The sequence below is a fragment of the Amia ocellicauda genome, chromosome 4, assembly GCF_036373705.1.
Source record: "Amia ocellicauda isolate fAmiCal2 chromosome 4, fAmiCal2.hap1, whole genome shotgun sequence".
Classification (NCBI taxonomy): Eukaryota; Metazoa; Chordata; class Actinopteri; order Amiiformes; family Amiidae; genus Amia; species Amia ocellicauda.
Window position 1 is genome coordinate 22546060 of NC_089853.1, and position 24067 is coordinate 22570126.

Genomic DNA, 24067 nt, shown 5'->3' on the forward strand with positions numbered 1-24067 from the left:
TGTGGTATCTGGCACCAAGACATTAGCAGCAGATCCTTTAAGTCCTGTAAGTTGCGAGGTGGGGCCTCCATGGATTGGACTTGTTTGTCCAGCACATCCCACAAATGCTCGATTGGATTGAAATCTGGGGAATTTGGAGGCCAAGTCAACACCTTGAACTTGTGATTCATCAGACCAGGCCACCTTCTTCCATTGCTCCGTGGTCCAGTTCTGATGCTCACGTGCCCATTGTAGGTGCTTTCGGCAGTGGACAGGGGTCAGCATGGGCACACTGACTGGTCTGCGGCTACGCAGCCCCATACGCAACAAACTGCGATGCACTGTGTGTTCTGACACCTTTCTATCAGAACCACCATTCACTTTTTCAACAATTTGAGCTACAGTAACTCGTCTGTTGGATCGGACCACACAGGCCAGCCTTCGCTCCCCACGTGCATCAGTGAGCCTTGGCCGCCCATGACCCTGTCGCCAGTTCACCGCTTTTCCTTCCTTGGACCACTTTTGATAGGTACTGACAACTGCAGACCGGGAACATCCCACAAGAGCTGCAGTTTTGGAGATGCTCTGACCCAGTCATCTAGCCATCACAATTTGGCCCTTGTCAAAGTTGCTCAGATCCTTACGCTTGCCCATTTTTCCTGCTTCTAACACATCAACTTTGAGGACAAAATGTTCACTTGCTGCCTAATATATCCCACCCACTGACAGGTGCCATGATAACGAGATTATCAGTGTTATTCACTTCACCTGTCAGTGGTCATAATGTTATGGCTGATCGGTGTATATAGATATTCCCTCATTTGGTGTTTTGGTGACGGTGGTGGAGAGCGCTGTCTAACACGTTCGGCCCAACCCTACTACAATATCCCTCTCTGTGTAGTTCTCGACAGTCTGATCATGTCCTGCATTGACATTCTCGGTCACCTGGGATAGAGTTGCTCTTCTGTTTTTCCTTACATATCGCAGTAATGCACAAGCATCACGGTCATCGAATATGCGCTTTGGACCACAATTTCCAACCCTATTTACTGAAGTCTTTCCCATAGATCTAAATGCAGATGTAACTTTAGTCACTGTTCCTATTGAAACACTAGCCAGTTGAGCAGTCTTTGTGACTGAAGCTCATGCCATTTGTACCCCAATAATGACCCCTCTTTCAAACTCACTTAAGATTATTTCCTCTTGCCATCTTGATCCAAAATCGAGTTCAACTGGGCCTGCTCAGAGCATGATTAATTGTATCATGCAGTACACCTGTTTGCATTTGTTATGTTCCTCCACTAATTTATTCAGGTTTTCCCTTTAATTTGTCACCCATCTATATATGCTACCCAGTGAAATAGTCTTACAGAGACAGACCATTTAAGGCCAACTAACTACAGAAGTGTTTGGAAGTGAGGCCATTCAATACTCCCTGGAGATGGCAGGCCACTGACTGGAATATCAGTACAGAGCCTGATGAAGGATCGATATCCAGACATAAAGGAAAAAGGAAAACAAATCCTACACTCACAAGGAATTTAGTAATTTTCAGATAATCTCATTTTTGTGAAAATAAGTATACAAACATACATATATATATATATATATATATATATATATATATATATATATATATATATATATAATTATAATTATATATAATTTCACAGAAAAATATGTGCACAATATAGGCACAAAGGTAAAACTGCTCTCAGTATAAAAATCTGGACTTTGCTCATAAACTTTGAAAACTGTCTTGAGTCTAACAAACAGGAACTGACTGCCTGAGATCTCATTTCATTCCTTACTGGAAGGGTGAGCAACGCTGTGACACATCACCTGAGGAGGTGAAGGTACTTTGTGACGAATGTTTCTGCATCACACTGTGAAAGTCCTTCTGTAGAGAACTGAAGAGATAGCTTGGATGTTTTTTAAAGGAGTCTAATAAGAATGGTTAAACTAGTTATACATAATTTTGTCTATATGGCCAGAAGATGAACTTTGCATGAAGGCCTAACATAACCTTGGCGTGATTAGATTTTCATATGTTAATTTGCTCTACCTGAAAGGACTGCTTCATCAAAGCCACTCTGGGCAAGCTGACAATGCAGAACCTTTCCTTTCAGCAGTGCAACCTGATCGGTCTCAGGGTGACCATCGGCGTTCAGTTCCCCTGACGTCACTGCCTAGAAAGCCTTTCTCGGTTAATTTATGGAGTATCCGGATTTCACCAAATTAGCCCAGAGTTGCTATGTCAGACTGGGAAATTGTTCAAATGCTCAAATCAATGGAATATGTCTAATGGCATAATTTGCTTCTCAAGGTATGGTTATTTGCAAAGTTACTCTTTTAAAAAGGTTATTAAAAAACACATTAACTAAATTTAGCATCTTCTTACCTCAGTAGTAACTCAATACTGTCACAGAGCCTAGAAGACTAATACTGATACATTGTTAATATTTCAGTCTTTGAAATCTGAGAATGTTGGTGTTTAATACAGTGAAAATATTTAAACCATGAATCAAACATGCTGTACTTTGACCACACCGAAACATTAATGATGAAAGAACAAAATACATCATAACTTGTGCATATATGAGCAAATAAATCAGCATTCAGACTTAAAAGAAGAAAAAAAAAACTTTTCATAACTAATGTTTATTAGTACCATTTGACCAAAATTCAAGTTAACTGGACAATATACTGAACATGCTTAAATCTAGGGTTTTCCTTCATAGCAAATAAATTAAATTTGTAATCTAATGTTTGTAGTACTTCTAAACTCCACTTCAGTATCAAATTTAAGTATTATTAGATGTTCATTCATATATCTGAGCAGTTAACCCCACACACTACCAGAAATAGAGAGGCACACACATGGTCTATAGCAGACAATTTACTGCAACATTTTAATAATATTAATTATCAGTTAAGAATGTCAAATTGAATAACAATTATGTAAGAGAAGCATCTAGGGGTTGCCAGTGCTGTACAGGTTTAAAGAACCATCCTTAAATAGGAATACAAAGACAAGCCATATGTCATAAAAAGATACTTCATACAACAATTTTCACATTTTATTAGTTACAGGAAGAGGTTTACTAGTATTTACATAGTGCAAAAGACAGTTGCTATTATTACTCATTACATACACTGTAACAAAATAATGAAAAGTTTACGTATATAGTATGGGAACAAGTACAGTACCATTCATCCAACAAGAGAAGATCTTCATTTAGAATAAACACATTTACAACATTCGTTTTTTTCAAGAGGCTTTGAACAATCATTCGCCAACCGACCAGAGGTGACAAACAAATCAACTGTCCTTTTGTGATCCATTCAAAACTGCAAGAGAACTGTAAACTGACATATTATGCTGGCTGACAGGAGTGAACTTGAGGGGGGAATAAAAAGAACAATCTAATAAGATAGAGAGAGAGAACGTGCATTTATAACTGCATAAAGAAAAACATATCCACCACTCAAAATGTATTTTCATACAGAAGCTTACATGATCCAAACTACAAAAAGCATATTAAATTTTATATTTGCATTTTTTAAATTTTGTTTTATTATAATTACAATTATTATCATCATTAATTTGACTTAATTTCAAACGCTCACTGCATCTAGAGCAGTCACGTTCACCTTTCTTGTTCAAAAAGTCAGACTCAGGCTAGCTTTATGATGTGGATTGACAATAATAATTACAGGCAGAGCATCTGAACAAACAATTAAACTGGGCACGAAGATGGACAGTAGAAGTGGGTCCTTGTGAAGGTGAACTTAAAATGCTGATACAAAAAAAAAAAAGTGTTTGTTCAATGTTCAAGGCATCACCCATCGATTTGAGACAGATAACTGTGGCCAGCTCAGGGGCTCAACTGAACAAGTTCAAATGATGTACACCAGACAGTTTGACAATTTCATCTTGCAGTGTTTTAAACAAGATGTAAACGAAACATCAGAAAGGACTTGGCATGTTTAGCCAACCGTCTACCCCCGGCATCAAACCTTGTATCAATATCTAGAGAAAATAAAAAGCTAAAATAAATGTTACAGATGAATAAGCAACTGTAAAAATCACACACGATGCATTTACCTTTTTAAACAGTCATCAAAATAAGACAAATAAATTACAGGTTATGGGACATTAGATTCTCCTACACATTTTATGTACATGAAGATTTTGTTCAAAGGTTCAGGCTTATCTTAACTTGTGTATTATTTTTATTTTGGATTCTGAAAATAGAGATTTGAGTGCAATAAGAACTTTACAACATATCAAATAAGATCTAAAGAGTTTTATTGTTTGTTTGTTTTTCCACTTCTAGAACTGCCATCAGCAGCTCTGAAGTAAATCGCTTGCTGGAACCAGATTTACAACTTTTGAAGGTTTCATAAACCAGGAGATACAGATGTAAGTGAAATCTGTAAAGTTTTGACGAAAACTGAGTGATGTTCCCACTGTTAATATAATATTGAACAATCCAGGAAAATACCAAGCCTATGAAAAATAATTGTAAGTATAAATGTAAATTATTGTGGGAAATGCATAACTACTCCCTCCTGACATTAGACTACAACCCTCATCTTAATCATGTTTATTTTTTTTTTACTACATTCCTGACACAAATCCCTCAGTGCCTATATATCCTGTTTAGCATACTGTAAACATACGTGCATACATGTATGTATGTATGTATGTATGTATGTATAACAGTTACAATCTCTGCATACTTTAATCTGTAGACCATTAAAAAAGACAGAGGGCCTCTGACAGGACAGTTTAGGACAATAAATTTCCTCATCAGAAGGTCACTCTAAATGGCCTTGCAAACATCTCTGCCTCCTGCACTGGCATATTTGTATTCCAATTTGGTTACATTAATTGCAGATTATTTTTTTATAGAAGGAAAAGGCTTGTTTTCTAAAAGGAGCTCAGTACCATACATTTATTTCCCATTTATGCAGATTTAACAGTTAAAAAACAATATCCATGTAAAGGTGACAAACCAAAGTAAAACAAACAATGCTATGAATGGGGAACAAATTCAGCTTAACCCTTAAGAATAATATTTGTTTGTTTTCCCTTATGATGTCCAGATACGAGTGCTGATCTGAACTTTAAAAACGGTCATGTTGAGCTTTATGTAGCAGTTGTTTTTGTGAGCAGAATAACATCACTGCAGATTTCTGGTTTAGAGCTCTTCATCCCTTGAAAACGTCAGTAAGTCAAGCGGAAAGGTCGGGAACTGTGGGGAGAGGAGTTCCCTGGAGTGGAGAAAGGAATACTGACACATTTAGAGAGTATTAAAAATCACGGTGAAACATCTCAAAATTTAAGTTCCCAGCATGCCCTCCATTTTCTCTTTTGTTTGCTTGTCCGTTTGTTTATTTCTTTGTATTTGCAGGTTTCCTGAGATAACGGATGTAAAACTGAAGTCACAGTACAGAATTGTGCTGCCCGTGTTGGAGCGGCTGGCTTTGCAGTGAGGGGAGGCTGTCAACAGGGGATGCTCTTGGGCTCCAGCGGTTGCTCGGTGTGCTGCGGGGCCGGCTCCGTCTGCTCTGGGGCATCTAGCTCGTACTCCTCACTGGGCCCACCTTCGTCCTCCTCTGTGCTGTCCTGGTTCTTGCCAAGCTGCAGGTTCTCCAGCGTCTTTTGCGCCTCTGTGACCCAGGACTCAATGCGGCTGGTCAGTGGCACCTCCACCGAGATGGGCTCTGGGGTGTAGTCTTCCTCCTCCTCTTCCTCCTCATCCTCCTCCCCCTCCTCCAGCATGCCAGGCACCAGAGTGCTAGTGGTGCTGGTGATAGAGGAGTTGAGCAGGTCCCGACAGCTGCCATCCAGGGAGCCAGTCTCTGTGCTCTGCTGGGACGCCCACTCCAGCACATCATCCGGCTTCCCCTCCTCTCTCTCCGACGCGCCTGGCCCCGGCTTCCCAGGCTGCGGGGCGGCAGCAGGAGCTGGGGCCAAGGGGGGGGTGACAGGCACAGGCGATGGGGGGGGCTCGCGGTCTTTCTCAGCCGGCCCGCTGTCTGCACTCGCACTTACAGCTGCCCTGGTGCCAGGCTCTCTCTCGCTCTCCAGGGCCTCCAGACCATCAGACGACTCCACCATGTTTCTCCAGTTTGTTTCTGGTTTTAAGGTACAAAAGAATGAAGGATCACGTTTTCATGTATTCTATCAGTTTTTTTATTTTATTTTATTGTGTATAAACTGTGAGAATTCACACATTTTAAAAAACAAACAGGAAGCAGGCTTAGTAGCACCTTAAATGATCTTTAAATGCTGAAAGGAAGGCAGTGGCCGGCCAGACTGTAGCCTCTTACCGTATTCCTTCTCGTTGACTTCAGAGATGGGCTCGGAGATGACGCTGCAGAAGGAGATGGCACTGGCTGCGGAAGGGTTTCGAGAATGGCCCATGTGATGAGGGACCTTCTTGACGTTCTTCAGAGCCTCCTCAGCTTGCTCCTGCTCCAGTGCCGACACCATATCTTTGTAGGCCTTCCTTGCTTCCTCCGTCAGTGAAACCAGTCGATTGAACAAGCCCTGTTTGAAGCAGCAAATAGACAGTCAGCAACCGGACATATAGTCTTTTTCATCTCAGGCTCATTTAAGACTTCATATACAATACGCCCTTCGCTTCCAAGTCTTCATCGAATGGGTCAACACCTCAATTGGCTTGATCTGGTTTAATTTTGTGTGAAAAAGGAAATAGTCTGGGCTGACAACCTTCCCTACCTCGGCGCCAGAGAAGTTGAAGATGCCCACGACACTGACGGGCACCAGTTTGTTGACGCAGCGACCCAGTGCTTTCCGGCCCAGAGCGAACACGAAGGGGATCTCCTGCTCCCGAGCCATGGCGATGACATTGTACAGGGCTTCATCCAGACCCCCTGACCAAAGAAACCACGACGCACTTTCATCACATGTCTGCATGACAGCAGCATTTGTTAATTAACTTAATTTATTTTGCTGCACTAATCCTCTATCTGTTATTCTCATCGACTGGTAATACTTGGTAGCCAGTGTCAAATAATGGCAAAGGCAATAGATCAAAGGACTGCAAAGGCAAACTTTTCATAGGATGCAGCAGCATCAACAAAACCACAAAACTACATTCATACATCTGCTGCCCTCTGCTGGAAACTAATGATTAAATGCTGGAAGTTACATTCAATTTAGAACTGTTATCAAGGCTTGAAGAATAAATTAAACGGCAATCTGAAACACATTGAAGAGAGTGATCTGAACTAAGTGATCATTCAACCGAGTCAAAAGACACACACAGTGAAAAAAACAACCAACAAACAAAACCATGTCCGTCCCTGACACACAAGTTAGGCCGTTCTGATCTTACCTTTGGACTGGATTTTCTCACAGTTGGGGGAGATGATGACACACTTGATCTTCTGCATCTTCATGTGCTTGGTGACCTCCCGCAGGCCCATCACCAGCCTCCTCTTTGCCTTGGCCTTGGCGGGGTCCTTCTGGTACACGCGTTCCTGGAAGCGCACCAGCTCCTGCAGCAGCATCGTCACGCTCTCGTCAATCTCCTTGCTCAGGACCTGGTTGCAGTACCTGGTGATGCCAGAGCCAGGGGTCAAGAGGTTCAAACATTGGTCAGACCGATCAAGGGCATTTCTTTCAATGATCTAACACATCATTAATTAGTATGATCTAGTTTAATGAGATCGCTCACATCTCACAGTATTAATATGTACGGTTTGTATTTTATTTAAGTAAAAAGATTCCTTCCAGATTAAAAATAACTAAAGATGGGGAGGGGGAGTTCTGGGAGGCCCAAGGTTGTTAAAATGCCTGGTCTGTAAGATTTGGGTAGGCTGGAACAAAGTGCTTACAGCAGTTGACTTTTCTGATAACAAAAGGCTGTTTGTAAAGAGCAGCATACAATGTATTGAGAACAGAAATGTGCTGGGCTCTTGTACCATACACTGTACAATCCTTTATTGTATAGTCCTCCTTTAAAGGAGCCAATTAGCATTTACAGAGGGCTTCTCAGTAATTTGAATATATATTTTTTCCTACCAATATGTTATCTGGGTGGGCAAAGAATTTGAACGACTCATCTGTTTTTTTTTGTGGGGGGTTTCTCCTCCCTTCACAGAACTATTAACCCTCCTGTGGTAGTCAAGTGTCGTCTGCTTTGTGCTGTTCGGCAGAATCACAAACCAGTCACAGACACCACCATTTTTACTCACTGGCAACTGATATACATCTTACCAGTCACACCAATCGTTAGCATGACCTGCATTCGTTTTCTCTCCCCCCATTTAGGGTAGTAAAATGAAGTAATCCCATTATGTATAGCTATTGAGGGTCTACAAGCTTGCGGGAGCAGCTCCCTCTGAAAGGCAACTCACTCTCTGAACCTCCTGCTGTGGATTTTGGTGATGGCAGAGGCTGCCATGGGGCTGCCGATGCCAGAGCTGGCGGGGGAGCCCTGGGACACGGGCGTGATGCTGTACGGGGAGTTCTGACTGGCCGGGGACAGCGAGGTATCACTAGGCACACTCAGACCATTTTCTGCAAAAGACAGAGTAAGCATTAGCAGCTTGAAGTGGCAGTTTGTCTTCTAGAGCAGCAAGTTGTACAAGATAGGCTGCCTATATGGAACTGGTAAGTAAAAAGTTTAAATATGTTTAAAAATAAGAAACATTAAGTTTTCATTATTATTGTTCTAGGTCGTACCATCATTTGACTAAAGCATGTTCTTCAAATAGGCTTCAGCCCCCACAGTTCTGAATAAATAAATAAAATGTGACCAAAAAGAAAGCCAGAGATCACACTCACCCTCCTGAGATGCCTCCTCCCGGGTCTGGTCATCTGTGAAACGCAGCTCTCCGTCTCCCTGCTCCTCTGGTCCCATTAAACTATGATCAAGAGAGTACTTGCCTTTCTTTACCTCTCTTTCCTTCAGGATGATCTGAAAATCATAAAATGTTTTGCTTAAAAAACTAAATCCAAAAATAAAAAAGGACCCTTCATCTGGTTTGTGTACATGGGGTAAGAATCAGACTGCAATAACAAATACAATAAAGAAATTCTGCCGAAATTCACAGGCATCTGCTGCATGTTAATTGCTCCCGCAGCATCTAATAAGGATCTAATATCAATCTCCAGTTTCAATCTGGTCACGACAGGCATGGTTTTGAATGGACAGCATACCAGTTATGACTGAATTCTGATATGGTCATTGGTTCTCTGCTGGAATACAGATGAGAACATGTTCAGGCCAAGGGGTACACACTGACCTTACTGGCTCAAACTTGAACATGAACTTAACCTAGCATCGCCTGAATTGCTCATTCTGTCATCACAATCACAGGGAAAGTTTCAGTTCCTTTGAACATGAAAGTGCTATAAGCAGGCCAGTAGTGTATTTCGAGCACTTCCTGTCTGTTACTCACCTTTTTGAGTGCGGTTGGTCGTTTAACCTTAGGGATTTCCCTCTCCTTCCCTCGCTTCAGACGCGGGGCGGTGGAGTCCAGGATGTTGTGAGGCCCAGCGTAGGACTGACTCTTCAGAACAGACACCTTGTTGCCCGAGTCCTTGGCGTGGAAGGGGGCTGTGGTGCCAACTAGCACAGAAACACAGAGCCGAGTGTAAAATCCCAATACAACACAGCTCACATACTGTTGTACAACATAGTACTCATTTACTCACGTACTAATTTAAACTCTTTGTTAGTCGTATCCTGTCCAAATACTGATTCAATTGTTATTTTCATTAAGACTCTAAAAATAGTTTCATTAAAATAAAATGTGTGGGTAAATCCTGTACATCGGATATGTTTTCTATAAAGAAAGGGCAAGATACATCACAGTGGAGCCCTTCTTCCTTAAAACAAGAGACAGGAAAAGAGGAAGGCATGGAAGCAGAAAAAGAACAGCGAGGAAGACTAAGCTAAGCTAGTCAAATTCAAGAAAGTTTGCGTACCAACAGCAGACAGGACACATGCAAGGTGCTGAAGTCTGTGACAGGGTGCGGGTCTTATTTACAGAGGCTGCATCCCCCTGATTGCAAGAAAAAAGCAAGGACTCCTCTACCTTAATGGCTACTCCAGTGATCATCATCAATGACCACCATCTTGGTGAGGGAAGGTAAAATACTACTGGGGGTCTCATGTCTCACACCCAATTTGGCCAGGCCCAACAGCTTACAGCACCTGGCCGCTCTCACAGATAACCCACGCCTCCTGTCAGAGTGTCGGTGCCGCGGCAGGCGCATTACCAGTGTAGGAGAGGGGCTTGGTGTTGGTGAGCTGGCGTGCCTTCATGGCCTGCTGCTGTCTCTCCAGGGCCGCCAGCATGTCCCCCAGATCCAGCTGCACAGGAGTCTTGCTCTTCTTCCCCGCTGCCTTGGTCAGGGCCTCCTGCACACAACAGAGCAACACCCTGGGTAAACCCCTGGTGCAGCCGCAGCACATTCACCCGAGCACACAAGTTTCCACAGAGCATTTTCTACCGTCAATTTATTTTTTGTTGAGGTACACTGTGTTGCAATCAATCGTAAGACGTAAGACCCACCTGCAGTTTCTTCTGCTCCATGCTGATCTCGGAGTACTCCTGTGCCGTGGCCAGGGCTGCAGCCAAGGCTTTCTTCCGCTGACTCTTGGCCCGCTTGGGGACCGAGGTGGTGATGGGGATGGGAGTCTGCACGATGTTGATGGGAGAGTTCTCAGGCAAGTTCTCCAGCTACAGGAAGATATCATATGAATAAAATTTAAAAAGGAGAAGAGATGGTCAGTCTTTAACTGCCTTTAAACTGAACTCGGTAATTTGAAAAACAGGACATGCAATTCCCTGGATTCAACCCAAAGAAATGCATTACAGCCCATAGTAGAAATGTAATAATATAGAAGTCTGTAATTACAAGACATCGAATGGACTATACTTTTTTCCCCACACTTGCTGTGCTAGTCAGCCTGGAGTACTAGGGATCTGCACAGCACTGTTTTAACAACAGCACACAAGGCATCATGTAATATACTGTAATGTGCTCACAAGGTTTTTGGGCAGCTTGGGTTGTATTTGTTCAGGCTTATTCCGGACAGCAACTCCTCCAGGCACCAATTCAGGAAACTCATCTTCATCCTGGGGAAGAATTAAAACACATCAATGTCTCAAAAGATCGATAATAATAATAATAATAATTATAAAAAACTATGTAAACCACATTTTCACCTTTAAAGAAGGTCAACTTTTCACTTCAAAGTTTTTGAATTACATAGTCAAACACCTTAGATGGAGAATGGGAAGCAATTAAACCTTCAACTGTTTTGAGATGTACAGTGAAAGGAAATGGTTTATACCTCAAAGTACAGGGGCTCGGTGCTGTGGTCCACTCCAGTGATCTGGCCGGCCGGCTGTAGCTTTCCGTCTGGCGGCCTCTTCTGCAGGACTGGGCCTCTCTCCGATGAGGGGCTCCGTCCATGGCTTCGGTACCCAGACTGGAAGTCAAGCTTTAAGAGGTGAAAGGGTCAAGACTACTACAGTCCATTCTAGAAATCATACCACAGAAACCCTGGAGAGAACTTAACTACCATGTTCCCCCCTTAGTAAAATGTCAGGTAGAAAGTCACACCACTATGGAAGGTGGGGGCAGGCTGAGTAGGATTTAGACTAAACAGGCATGATAAAGACCCAGCTGTCACAATTCAGAAGAGCCAAAATATGTTTAGATCCCCATGAGGGAGTTTTAATGCTGGTGAGGAAATGCTAAATAGTGAGTCACTCCGGTTAAGCACACAAAAGCAACAGGATAACTAAAAGAAACTGCTACTTAAACATTTGGGCTGGCGCAACTGGATGAGTAAGGAAACCTACAGTTTATTTAGCTGTGCTACAGACTATACAAGAGAGCGTTTGAAGTTATGGAAACATAAATAAAGACACTTCCAGTTATAAAAGCCATCAAAGCTTTAATGTTTTGTTTTTTATACAGTACCTGTGTATAGTTTCTTTGTTCGGGTGCTTTTCCAGTTCTAAAATACAGCGAATTTCTGTCTATCCAGGTTTTCTGAGTGACCTGGGAGGCAACATTTACCCAGCTAACAGCTGTGGGGAAAAAAATAATAGAGAGGAAAAAATAGAGATGGATATTAAATGAATTAGGAACAGAGAGAATTGTATTGTGATTGATAAAAAATATATAAGTAATAAAAATAAACTTTACCCGTCGTTACTCCAGATTCACCACCCTAAAGAAAGTAAAATCAGAGACAGTGAGTATTAAAGAGCAAAGAACTTCAACAAGTGCATTTTTAATCACAGGTACAATTACAGACATCTCCTGTGCGGCACAGCCCAGATGGGCAACAAGCCTGCAACACAAACACCACACTGCCAGCCTCCTGAGGTGACAGTAAAAAAAATCAATGGACATATTAAACCCAGGTGATGCAAAACAGATCTTTCCCACTCTCGTCTGTAAAGGAACTAAGAGAAGGGAAAAGACTCGGAAGGAAATAAAACAAATGGGATAAACTAGTGTACCTCCAGACAAAATGAAGTAATTCAGATGCACTGCACAGAAGTGTGTCACTGTGCCATGCTTGTCATTTCAGTGTGTGTGTGTGTGGAGGAGTGGGTAGGTGGCCTGCATACCACAGTGCTGGTGGGGTCTGCTGTGCGCGAGGTGGGTCCAGTGGCCTGGTTGTGTTTTGGGCTGCAGTATCCGCTGTCGCTGTCGATGTCCGCCTCGCTGGCGCCGTGCTCGCTGGACGACTCGGCCGTCGGGTGAGATGCTCTCCTACGTCGGCCTTTAGTCTTCCACAGCAGGGGGCTGGCTCTCTCTGACAGGGACTTATTGGCAATTTCTCCAGGGAAATCTGCAAGAGCAGGCAAACGCACATCTTGTGACATGCCACCCAGGTTCCCACCCCACTGACATATGTGCAGCGCACATGTACGTCAGCACTGGCACTGCAACATTCCCCAGATAACTCAGCGACAAGGTTTCAACAATACTGAGGTAAATTCTTTAAGGGAGAAACTTGTCTATCGCAAGGACTACTATAGCTTGTTTGTAAAACTAAGCACTATATTTACTATATTTAGTACAACTAAATTCAAATATCCTTTAAATAGAATGCAATCTATGACAGTTAAGTTGATGCAAAAAAAAAAACTAAAATCAAACTAATATAAATTAAATTATGGTTTCATTGACTGATTAGTACATACCATTCATATAATACAGAATATGATGTATTCCTCGGTTAATATTTATCTGCTCCTTAAAAAACTGAAAATAACAAAATCTTACAAGGTGGACACATTATTGATTTGGTGGGATTTCTTTATTTACCAACTTTAATGTTCTATAACAAAATCTCAATTTTTCAGAAACTAATTTTTCATGTTTAGAAATGTGTAGATCCAGAATTAACAGTGTAAACAGCACTAAGTGTGACTATAAATAGATTTAGTAGAACCTTAGTCTTTACACTTATGTAACAGCACTGCAATTGGCCACTAAGCCTTCTTTAGGGCATTAAGTCTTAAAATAATTAAGTCCCTGGCAATCTGAGAGTGAAACTCAATCACCTATTCAAAAAACAAATAAATAAAGGGAAATAAAATGTATGCAAACAGAGAAACTAAACTGGCATGTACTCAAAATCAAATGCAAAGATTAAAACACAAAAAAGGAGATAAATTACACCGATTCCTGTGCTGTTTGTGCATGTTGTCTGCCCTGTGACTTAAGTGAAGTATGCAGTGGGGGGGGGCATAAAAGGATAAAATAAAAATCAGTCCCTTGCAAGGCTTAAAGGTTTTTTGTTATAATCAGGCCAGAGCAGCATTAGTCATTCTGTGTGAAAGGGCTTGAATGTCAGTACCAGTCTGCTGAGAGGCGTCCACCAAGAGCACCGTCTTTGATCTGCCGTCTGGACCAGAGGCACTGATCTCCTTTTGAACTGCGACACTCCTCATCGGGGGTCTCTTACTTCTGAGGGGCTGTGGGAGCTGCTGTGGGGACAAAAACACTTAAATAGTTAAGAGTGCTCTGTTTTAGAGCACAGTCACACAAAACCTGCCATCGCTGGCTGTGTAAATGCCCTTGACACAGTGTAACAGTGCCCTTGACACAGTCTGCTGTTCGGGGCTGCACTGTGTCAGAGGGCACCGCAAAAAAAGCTCTCAATACAAGTCTCAATACACTTAAGCTGCCTCCAGTAGCAGGGGGCCTATTGTCACCTCTTGGCTGCTACTGGACAGGACAGAGTGATGCTCCTGGTGCAGGACAGGAGTCAACTCACCTTGGGCAGCACGGCGGCCCTGATGATTCCTCCTCTCCCTCTCTGGTTGGCAGCGGAGAAGGCTTGAGCGGGGGGGCCGGAGCGGTCCCCACACTCCGTCGAGATTGCATTCACCATCCCCGCCGCCGGCACTGGGGCCCCGTAGGGTGCTGGGAAGGGCTGGTAAAAGCCCATCATAGGAGTGCATGGAGCGGGCATTATCTGGTAGTAAGTGTAGTCGTTGGATACAGGGGGCTGAGGCGAGGAAAGGATGGGGTACGCCAGGTACGGACCTCCGGGGCTGGGGTTGGGCTGCTGCCATCGGATGTCACTGTTGTACAAGGGGAGTTGCCTGTGAGAGAAGTCAGGGCAGGCTGTCATCTCAGAGTGAAGATAATCTGACACATATAAATATAGCGATGTAGAACTGCTAACATTACACTAGTTGCATGGAAGCTGTACAAAATAGGTCACGGAGAAGAGAGAGGGGGAAGAAAAAAAAAAACTACTTCAGTCCCTTCTAAGCTTCTTAGAAAATAAAGCAGATTGCAGGAGATAAGACCCAATCCTTAAGTAGTATCGGGCCTTTCTTTCGAAACCCCTTTACAGTGTGACAAAAGCATTAAACTGGATTGACCAAAAAGTAATTCCGCCTCTACTAAAGCTTGTAACTCTTCCCTGGAAATAAGAGTGTGATATTTTATTTTTATAAATATCATATCACTGTTTTTGATCCCTGAAACAGCACTGCAGAAACACTGAAGAGAATCCAAGAAATCCATGTAAAACAGTTAAAGAAAGTAAACTCCCTTTATGTATAAGAACAAATAACTTGATTACACATCAAATTTCCTCAGGTAACTCATTCTATAGCTTGTGTTTCCTGAGCTGTTCAAATTGGGGAGGCAAAGACAGGAAGGAAGGAAATACACCAGAGGAAGTGTTCAGGATATCGCAGCTCATTTTGAATGAAATGAAACTCTCAACGCCACCTGAAACTGAGCTGTGGTTCTCACTTCTGTATTCTTACACTGTTTTACTGTGGACACTGTTAAACACATTCCTAGGTTAAATCTGCTAATTTACTCTTAAGATACTGAATCTTGGCTGGCTATAATGATGACACAGAACTGAACTGTAGACTAAGCAGTGGTGTTTGGTCGGTTGGTTCACTTCTACTAGCAAGTTATTTTTGGAAACAATTCAGTTTGCCTTTTTCAAATGTTCAAAGGGAAGGCAATTCCATCTAAATTACTATTGGTCTTTAGAATTTCTTATGCAAAACAGATTTTTTTTAAACGTCCTGCATGTACAAATATATATATATATATAATACAGTAGCAGTCTAACTGTGATCTGCATACCCCCCCCCCCCCTCTGGACACCAGCAGAGACTGAGTGCAGCCTACCTGTTGGGCTGGTTTTCCTGTACGAATGGATAGCAGGTGATGAGATAGCTGGGGATTGGTGTGGGCTCCACTCCACTGGCACTTCCACCCCCTCCTCCATCGCCAGGCAGGCCCATTGTGACCAGCGCCGTGTCCTGGCCTTTCTTCTGCGGTATGAAGGGCTCCACTTCAGCCGACAGCTTCACGTCCTGACACAGATTGAAGGACAGGGTCTCAGAAACACACTGACACTGCGAGCACCCACTGTTGTATATAACGGTTTCGACAAAAGAAAAGAAATCGCACATCCAGTCCAGCTTCTGGACCTTGGTGTGCATTCAGACATGAACAGGTTTGCCACAGAATTTGAAAAGTCACACATGAGAAATTAGGAAAAAAAAAATATTATATATATATATATATATATATATATAATTGATAAATACATCTGAATATTTTTCACATTTATTTAATTTACAGAAGTTACTGACAGAATGAAACACCTCAAAATATTAAGTAGGTGTGCCTCAATGTATTATATCAGTAATTTAAACACCAAAATCCTCTCTTCTCATGTGAATACAAATTAAACAATGTAACACCCAAATAATAATCAGAATCCCCATCTTCACTATCTTCATTATATAATCATTATATAGCCTTATAAATAACAGTTTTATTGATTGATTGATTGATTGATTGATTGATTGATTGATTTATTAGCAGACAGTGCAAATATTACATTACAGTATTTACATCAATAAATACATCAACAGGTTACCTAACCCATTTTAGGCCTATAGCCAACAACAGAGTTTTAAGCTAGGCCAAAACAAATCTACACTGATTTAATTACATCAGTAGAATAGTATCCCTAACCTTAGCAAAAGCCTACATTTATTAGGGACTCTACCTCTAAGCCTAGCCTGGACAAAAATATAACCCTAATTTGTTTGCTAAATTAAAATGTTATTGCAAAGCTTTATTGTGGATTTTAAACATCCAAATCATCAGCTAAGAGAGATATGGCAACTAATTAATTAACATGTTGATAATTATCTGAATATTTATTCTGAATTGTGATGGTGCATTGTATTTCTTAACAGTAGGTTACCTGCCACTCATTAAGACTTGTCTTATCACCCAGACAACAATTTATTTAAATTTAGGGCTACGGAAAGTACCCACGTAATAAATAAGGTAATAAAGAATTCCTGACAGAGTTACACAAATCTGTACGTCAGGACAAGCTCAGGTTTCTCACTGAAAACGTTTTGTTTTGTTTTAACATCTATAATAATGGGGAGAGCAGTGAGAAGGGGCTGGAGTGCCACAGGAACATTTGTTAAGTGGGTAGGAAACACTACAGAAAACCATACCCAGAAGACATTCACCATCACACCAGGTTTAAAACATGCGGTTCTTGTTTTTTCACTAATCTAAACACAGCCAAAAAGAAAAATCATTTCTGAAGCATTCTATACTGAGAATGGAAACTCTGCATTAAGGGCAGAAAAAAATACAAACCTCTGATCAGAACCGACTATTACAAACAATAGTTCTAAAATGCCGTCATCTCTTTGAGATACGTGTGAGATATTTTCAAGAGGTAGACAAACAAGCATGTTTTTCAAGGTTATGCGCAGGTATTGTTGACCTTGCAGTTTTAATGAGATCTGAAACACACAGCGTGGACATGATGTAAAAAGGTGTGTAACAGACCCCAGTGATTTATACAAGAGGCAGGTTATTATGTGTACAAAATAATGTATATAGATCTAAAATAATGAATGGTCAACATAGTCTTTTCAATATTGCATAATCAGCCAACTCAATTAACTCTTCATATTCCACCTCTCTTTATACCTTAACCATTTCACAATGTAGGCCAATCCGTTCTATGCTGCATCAGAAATGTAACATTCACCTATAGGTCTGAAATCAGATTGGAGCTGCCCGAGACATGGTTGGTTTCACAATGAAAACACTGTGGAGTGTACTGTACGTGCTGTACTGGAGGTAAGATATCCAGGCAAGAGAAAGAAGCTGTAGAAATGTAACAGGCTATGTCATGAACTCAGAATAATGGTTCAGAAGGCTAAGCTAAAGAATGAATCAATAGTAATTAACTGGAAATGTGTGTGTGTGTGTGTGTGTGTGTATATATATAATTATTTATTTTACTTTTTCCATCATGCCTGCATTCATGTGAATAGCAGGTTTTAGATAAATACTTCACAATCACTGCATTGTGCTTTGAGAGAAATTAAACAACTGCAAAAAAACAACAACAATGCTGTGTTATTGAAGAGTGTATCTGAGGCCCTTCCTTTGTTGTTACTATAACTACAATCTTCCTGTCAATTCATTTCTGTTATAAAACTACTGATACGGTTCTCTATTTATAATACACACAGTGCCTCCCACAGTACCTGATGCATTTATAAATTAAGTTAAACAACTGATAATAAAATTCACACTCACCTCAACATTTTTCACCTTTGGATATTTTACGTGAAATTTATTATATTACATTATTTTTGTACTATTTACTGTAGGATTCCATTTCAATTGCAGAATTAAGCAACTATATTCAAGTAATTTGGGGGAAAAGATCAATGTGAAGATCCAGAATACTATCAAATATACCAATGTCTCTAAGGCTCAGATTTCAAGTGGTTTAAATCATAACAAACAAAGAACAATAATAAAACGCATGCTGACCATTTTAAAGTACAGAATAAAAACATTGCTTGGGTTGCCAAAAAGCTTTCACACATATCCTCAGTGATAACTCAAGTTACATACACCATAAAACGGCAGGAAATCCCTCCATTCATTCCTGCCTGTTATTCCAGTTAGTAGCCCTGGACACGGTGTGAGCCCTGCCAGTGTGGCTATTGGAAAAAATCAGGCCCTGGCAGGGATTTATATCTGTGGTCATTCTCATGCCTGTGTCTGTCAAGGCATGTGCTGTGCAACATGGAAAAATACAGTGGACGCATTACTGCTCTGGGTGTGTTCTAGAAGAGAAGGCGTTCCAGTCAGTTCAATCCCTTGCAGTTTTATTTTCAAGTGATTATACGTGGGCTCTGCCCAAACTTATGTATTCCTAGAACTTTCCTTTCTTTCTCACATGAACTGTATGTATGGCAAAAGTTAATATTAACATGAGTAACAATAATGTAAACAGTAATCATTTACTTAAATGTATAAACAGATCAAGAGTCTGCCTATTCAAGGGATGATTCAAACAATGTCAGGAGCATCGACTTCTGTTCTACAATTGTTTCACAAGAATGCCCCCTGCACCCCATCATCCAATTTATAAAATAAAACAAGATAAGAAACAAGTCATTATGAGAAAATGTTATGCTAGTGAGTGTACATTAATGTGAATAATTCTTATCATACAACTTCAAATTCTACAGAAGAGTAAGGAACCATGCTACTACCCCCATATATGACATCATATGTGTGCAGCAAACTCAAGGAGAATAATTATTACACTCCACAAAATGATACTGAAAAAGTCACCTTCCAGTTCTGACTGATGTTGCAGACAGACAGCATCTCCAAATGGCCTAGTGGGCCACAGTCACTTCCACAAACCAAGACAGAAGAGGCCTGATAATCTTTCATGTCAAAACTGTACCAATGACCACTTTCAAAGGGAATCTCCTTTTAAGTGGATATAACTCAGATTTACCCATGCAGTCCCTGTAAAACTGACACGCAGTCAGATAAGGAAGTCTGCTTGATGCATGTTTGCATGAAGATGACACACCCAAGTCCTGTAACTTTAATGCAAAGAAGAGACAGACCGGCTGTTACTAAATGCAGAACACCATTGTTCCCTAGGTTGTTAACATGAGTATCTACATAAGATGACTGCAGGCTATATTTACTGTGAGTAGGATTTACAATAGGCAAAATAAGGATTCCTTTTCCAATTATGAATATGACATCATCTCATTGACACAATTCTCGTAGATTTATGGAAAGTCAGATTTTTCATAGAGGCTTAGCCAAAGACACAGCACACGAGGCAACTAGAAAACAAAATAATGTATTAAAATAAAACACAAAAAATTAGCTACAAATGGTGAGGTTATGTAAGAAAATCTAAAGTCAATTTCTAATAAATTCAGAGACTGTTGTAATCCCCCCACCACCGCATCAGTGCAAAAGTACAACTTCAAAATGCTGATGTCATGGGAATGCTACTTATGCCAGCAACTTCATCACGGAATAAAAAAGCAGCGAGTGCCATGGAAGAGCTACAAAAGGCTGGCAAGCCCCAGATCCAAAAGTACAAACACAATGTGTGCTTGCAAATGGGCCGGCGGAATACTGAAACACTGTCAAAGATAACGCACAAGCTGGAATTGACAACCAGTACAATGACGGCCAAAATGAAACCAGTGATGTGTGAATCATTCGCCAGCCAAGTGCAGGGTTTTCATAGAGACAGGCTGGCGGACAGAGGGAGACAGGACAGAGGAGGCCTGGCGTGCTTTAAACACATCCAGCTCAGAACGGCTCTTCAAACCACTGTCTGTCATTCGGTTTAGAGTTTTCAATATGCATCAACACACAGATCCAAGGTCTGGGCCTAAGCCATCAAGTTTTTCTTTCAAGAGGAAAACTACGCGTGTTGGTGAAGTCGTGTCATGTAATCTTAAAACTCTTTTGTATATTCTTCATCAATCTATCTATTGATCTGTGTCAGCATGTACTTAAATCACATATTGCTCAAACGAGATAACGTGGTCTGAGAATAAAGTGTCTTTGTGATGATTAAAAACTTTTTTTTTTTTTAAAGCTCAAGAAGAATGCAGTAGAATGGGTTTGTCCAGATCAATACACACACAGACAGCCATTGTCATTCCCTGCTGGTGTCTGTGGGTAGCACTTTCTGTTGAGAGGCAGCTTTGGAATCCTTTATTTATTTTACAGTGAAGAACAATTGAACAATTGGTGTGGTAACTGTATAGCTCAGACTTCAAAAGCCACTTCAAGGCTACCTCAGATGTGTGGCGATGTGTGGTACACCTAGGATGCTTACTTAGTAGTGAACCACAATGCAAAAATTGGAAAACAATAAGCAGGAGCCAAAAGCTATATCGAGACCCTTCACCCTATAAACATTGTGTAATAGAAGGAGTGGTGGGAGTCTGAAACTATTTGCTCACACATACAGCTGGTGGTATTTCTTAAAAGAAACAGCTTGGTGTTATTTCCCCACTGAATCGATAAGCTACGAACAACTGATAACACTAATCCTGTCAGTCAGAACCTTTCGTTACAGTTAAATACCTTATAATATTGTGAGAAAAACATTAAATGACCTCCTGTTGTTGTTTAGATAAGCATGAGGCGGGATGTTTGGAATAAAGTGAACTCAGCTGGACCTCATCATTTACTTGATGTTTCAATTTAAAATAAATACATGAATGCTTAAGAAGGCCAATGCCTTTCAAGCTGCAATAATTTTCCCCACACCCTCGCCATTAAAAATAATAATTTAGAAATTGACTGCATGCTGCCTTAGAGAGTCCCTTGTGCACTGTTCCTATGATTTTCCTATTTGTCCAGTTCCCATTCAGACCTCCGATTGTTCTTGCTTATGTTAAAACGGAGAGAAGGAAAAAAAAGGAAAGAATGCAAGAGGCTGAGTGAAAAGGAACGATTGTCTTCAGAAAGTTTGGTACTGAGGTCACCAGCAGATGCAGAGAGCCTAGTGCTGCTGACACTAATAAGAACGGGCTGGGCACTTGATCTCTTTATTTCAATATTCTCGGGAGAAAAAGAGGGTTTGTTTTTCTTGTACAGTAGATGCGGAGAGAGACATGTGCTTTACATTAGGAGAACAATCAACACTGTGCTGTGACTTACTTACTATGCATGTCACAAGCGATAGACAACCTTAGGCCCTGACTGCAGTGAAGGCTAGAAGGCTACACTGGCATCCAGTACAAGACTCAGTCACTACCCATTTTTTCATGATCACCCTGGTAAGCCCAAAACATACAAAGAACTCAAACAACCACTCTGTAAGGTAAGGGAGAACAGAACTATTCTCTTGTATCTGTTTCCTATCCTTGATTTCCTTCCTCCTTTTTTAAAGAATAAGTTTTAATCAAACAAACATTAATTCTAGAACAAATGAAATAAAATACCTAGTGATTTTAAAACTCCAATGGACTGTGTTAGATTTAAGAAATCTGACAATTTAGCAAATTAACTGAAGTGATTGTAAAGTGACAGCACTCTAGTTCTAGGGCATACAGCACTAAAGCAAACTATTATTGTAACAGTTTACAACATTATTTTCATTCTTCTTTTTGCAGTTGTACATTTTGCTAGAACGGCCTTACATTTAATGAAGTAGAAACATTAAAAGCATTAATTCCATCAAGAGTACAAAATGACTTTTTTGTTAAAATATAACCTTTCTGTAATGACAGCTTAAACAATAATACACTGCAAGACTCATTCTAAGAAAAACCTTCAGCAAAGCAGGTAAAGGGCATTTACACCTATACCGTCATTCTCCTTGAATTCTACTGCAGTCTGGCACACAAAAAAGGTGTTGATTAGTAATTACCAATATAGACCACTTCACATAAAAAGTGGAAAAGTCGTTCTTTCCAGTATTGTTGTATCTCTTCCCTGTTTTCTTACTAACTTGTGGTACAGGACGTCTCACACTTGTTACACATTGTTTTGTTATTGTGTCATTTGTATATCTAAATATACAACACAAATGGCTTTCCAGTGCTATGTGCCTGATCTCATTCTACCTGGTTCGAAGAAATTAAAGAGGAGAAATATGAAGAGCACTCAACATGTTTGCAACAATGCATCATCCTCACAAAATATGTGGACCATAACTCTTGGACATGTTAAGGTTTGTACACCCAATGTATAGGTTACAAGTGGAAAGCCTGCTGCTCTGTATTAGATATTTTGAATATGTATTTGACAAGTTAATGATGATTGTAGTTAAGTGAATTGCCCTGTGTCTACTGGATTTTACATCAGATCAAACAGGCAATCAAGTTTTTCTGCCCTGGCTACAAGCTACACATTCCTATGCACTACACATTCTGTGGACTGCAGTCTGTTCTTCACATTTCCTTACGTCTTTCACACTGAATTGATAACTACAATCAAAATCACAACTAGAAATGCTGGAAAATAACTATACACAGACTAAACAAAAAAAAAACAAAAAAAAAAAAGTGCATTGATATACATACACATACACAATTATATAAATAATATTACATCGAAATAAGTGGAATATCTTGGGGAGGCCTTCATCCAGCAGTGGATCGATAAAGGCTGATGATGATGATGATACTGATGATATTGTGTGTGTGAAATATCTTCACCTAGATGTTTTTTCTAGAACAAGCAACTTGTTAATTACATTAAGTCGTAAATATATTGATGTTTGTGCCATATTACTAGTATAATAGTATATTATTTAGTTAAATTCACTACAGTATAAATATGTAAAATAATAATAATAATAATAATAATAATAATAATATAAAAAATGGCCTGCCTTCATAAAGATTGTTAATATTTCACATCCATCGTCTAACAAGAGAAGCCCCCAGTGTTAAAACGGTCCAAATGTTAAGATATAATAGCAGATACTAATATTTACAAACAGAAACCAATGACGCTAACCTACACTGTAGCGATAAGATATTATTTTCTCCAGGAACAATGTCACAATTCAGACAAAACTACGTACGGCCTCCTCCCACAGAAAGCATGTCAATTCAATGTTTTGACGTTGTTGTCTCTAATAAAGAGCCTGCACAATGTCCAATCCGGGCCTAGACCCGCCATAGTCAAACCCAGTCCCAGGTTAATCCTGTTTACCTTATTGTCGCCAGGGTCCATGGCTGCTTAGCGCTGGCGGTGCCGTGACAGATCCACTCCGTGTCCGCAATGAATGTCAGGATGCTGTGTTGATTTTCTTCATGGTCAATCCCAATCTCTGTGGGTAAAAACACACCCAGTTCCGATCGCCTTGTCCTTACAGTTGTGCCACACTGTCAAACAGCACTCAGTTCCTGCACCGTAAAACTAGGTTTCCACAGAGAAGAGAGACAGAGAAAAGGGGAGGAGAGTCATCTGGGACGGTGGCCCTACTGGCTCAGAAATCATTCGACACTCCCTACGACTTAGAAGGAATTGGTTTCATAAACATAAGTGATCAAAACCTACGCACGTACAGCTACACAACTATAATTCTTTATATTTATTCAGTTTATTCGGGTGCGTCTCAATTGAGGTCACAAATGTAGATAATACCTTGTAACTATATGGAAACGTTATTTTTGTTCGTCTTATTATTATTATTCTAAGGCATGCTACCAGGAACAAGTTATATATTTG

At 40.6% G+C, this 24067-nt stretch overlaps 1 protein-coding gene across 3 annotated transcripts; it reads right to left on the reverse strand.

Moving 5' to 3' along the window:
- Positions 1-3041: 3041 nt before the first annotated feature.
- Positions 3042-23786, reverse strand: secisbp2l (SECIS binding protein 2-like). 3 transcript variants are annotated; one of them, XM_066701407.1, is made up of 18 exons: positions 23549-23786; positions 15668-15855; positions 14280-14589; positions 13860-13989; positions 12622-12845; positions 12191-12215; positions 11963-12072; positions 11328-11477; positions 11020-11109; positions 10543-10710; positions 10247-10388; positions 9424-9593; positions 8807-8939; positions 8377-8539; positions 7353-7573; positions 6734-6888; positions 6322-6541; positions 3042-6126 (listed from the first exon to the last, which is right to left on the reverse strand). In XM_066701407.1, the coding sequence occupies exons 1-18, from the start codon at positions 23567-23569 to the stop codon at positions 5492-5494; spliced, it is 3255 nt and encodes a 1084-aa protein (XP_066557504.1). In that variant the 5' UTR covers positions 23570-23786; the 3' UTR covers positions 3042-5491. The 3 variants fall into 3 exon arrangements, with proteins under 3 accessions (XP_066557504.1, XP_066557503.1, XP_066557502.1); XM_066701406.1 differs by having other exon boundaries at positions 13860-13986; positions 14280-14610; XM_066701405.1 differs by having other exon boundaries at positions 14280-14610.
- Between the last annotated feature and the right edge of the window lie 281 nt (positions 23787-24067).

What these genes read in the sequence shown, in the direction of transcription:
- secisbp2l (XM_066701405.1), bottom strand. Translation starts at nt 23,569, where the DNA reads ATGGACCCTGGCGACAATAAG. An exon ending in TGAATCTGGAGTAACGACGG is followed by an intron (nt 12,073 to 12,190) that starts GTAAAGTTTATT and finishes TTTTCCCCACAG; the next exon opens with CTGTTAGCTGGGTAAATGTT. An exon ending in GGAGGAGGCATCTCAGGAGG is followed by an intron (nt 8,540 to 8,806) that starts GTGAGTGTGATC and finishes TGTCTTTTGCAG; the next exon opens with AAAATGGTCTGAGTGTGCCT.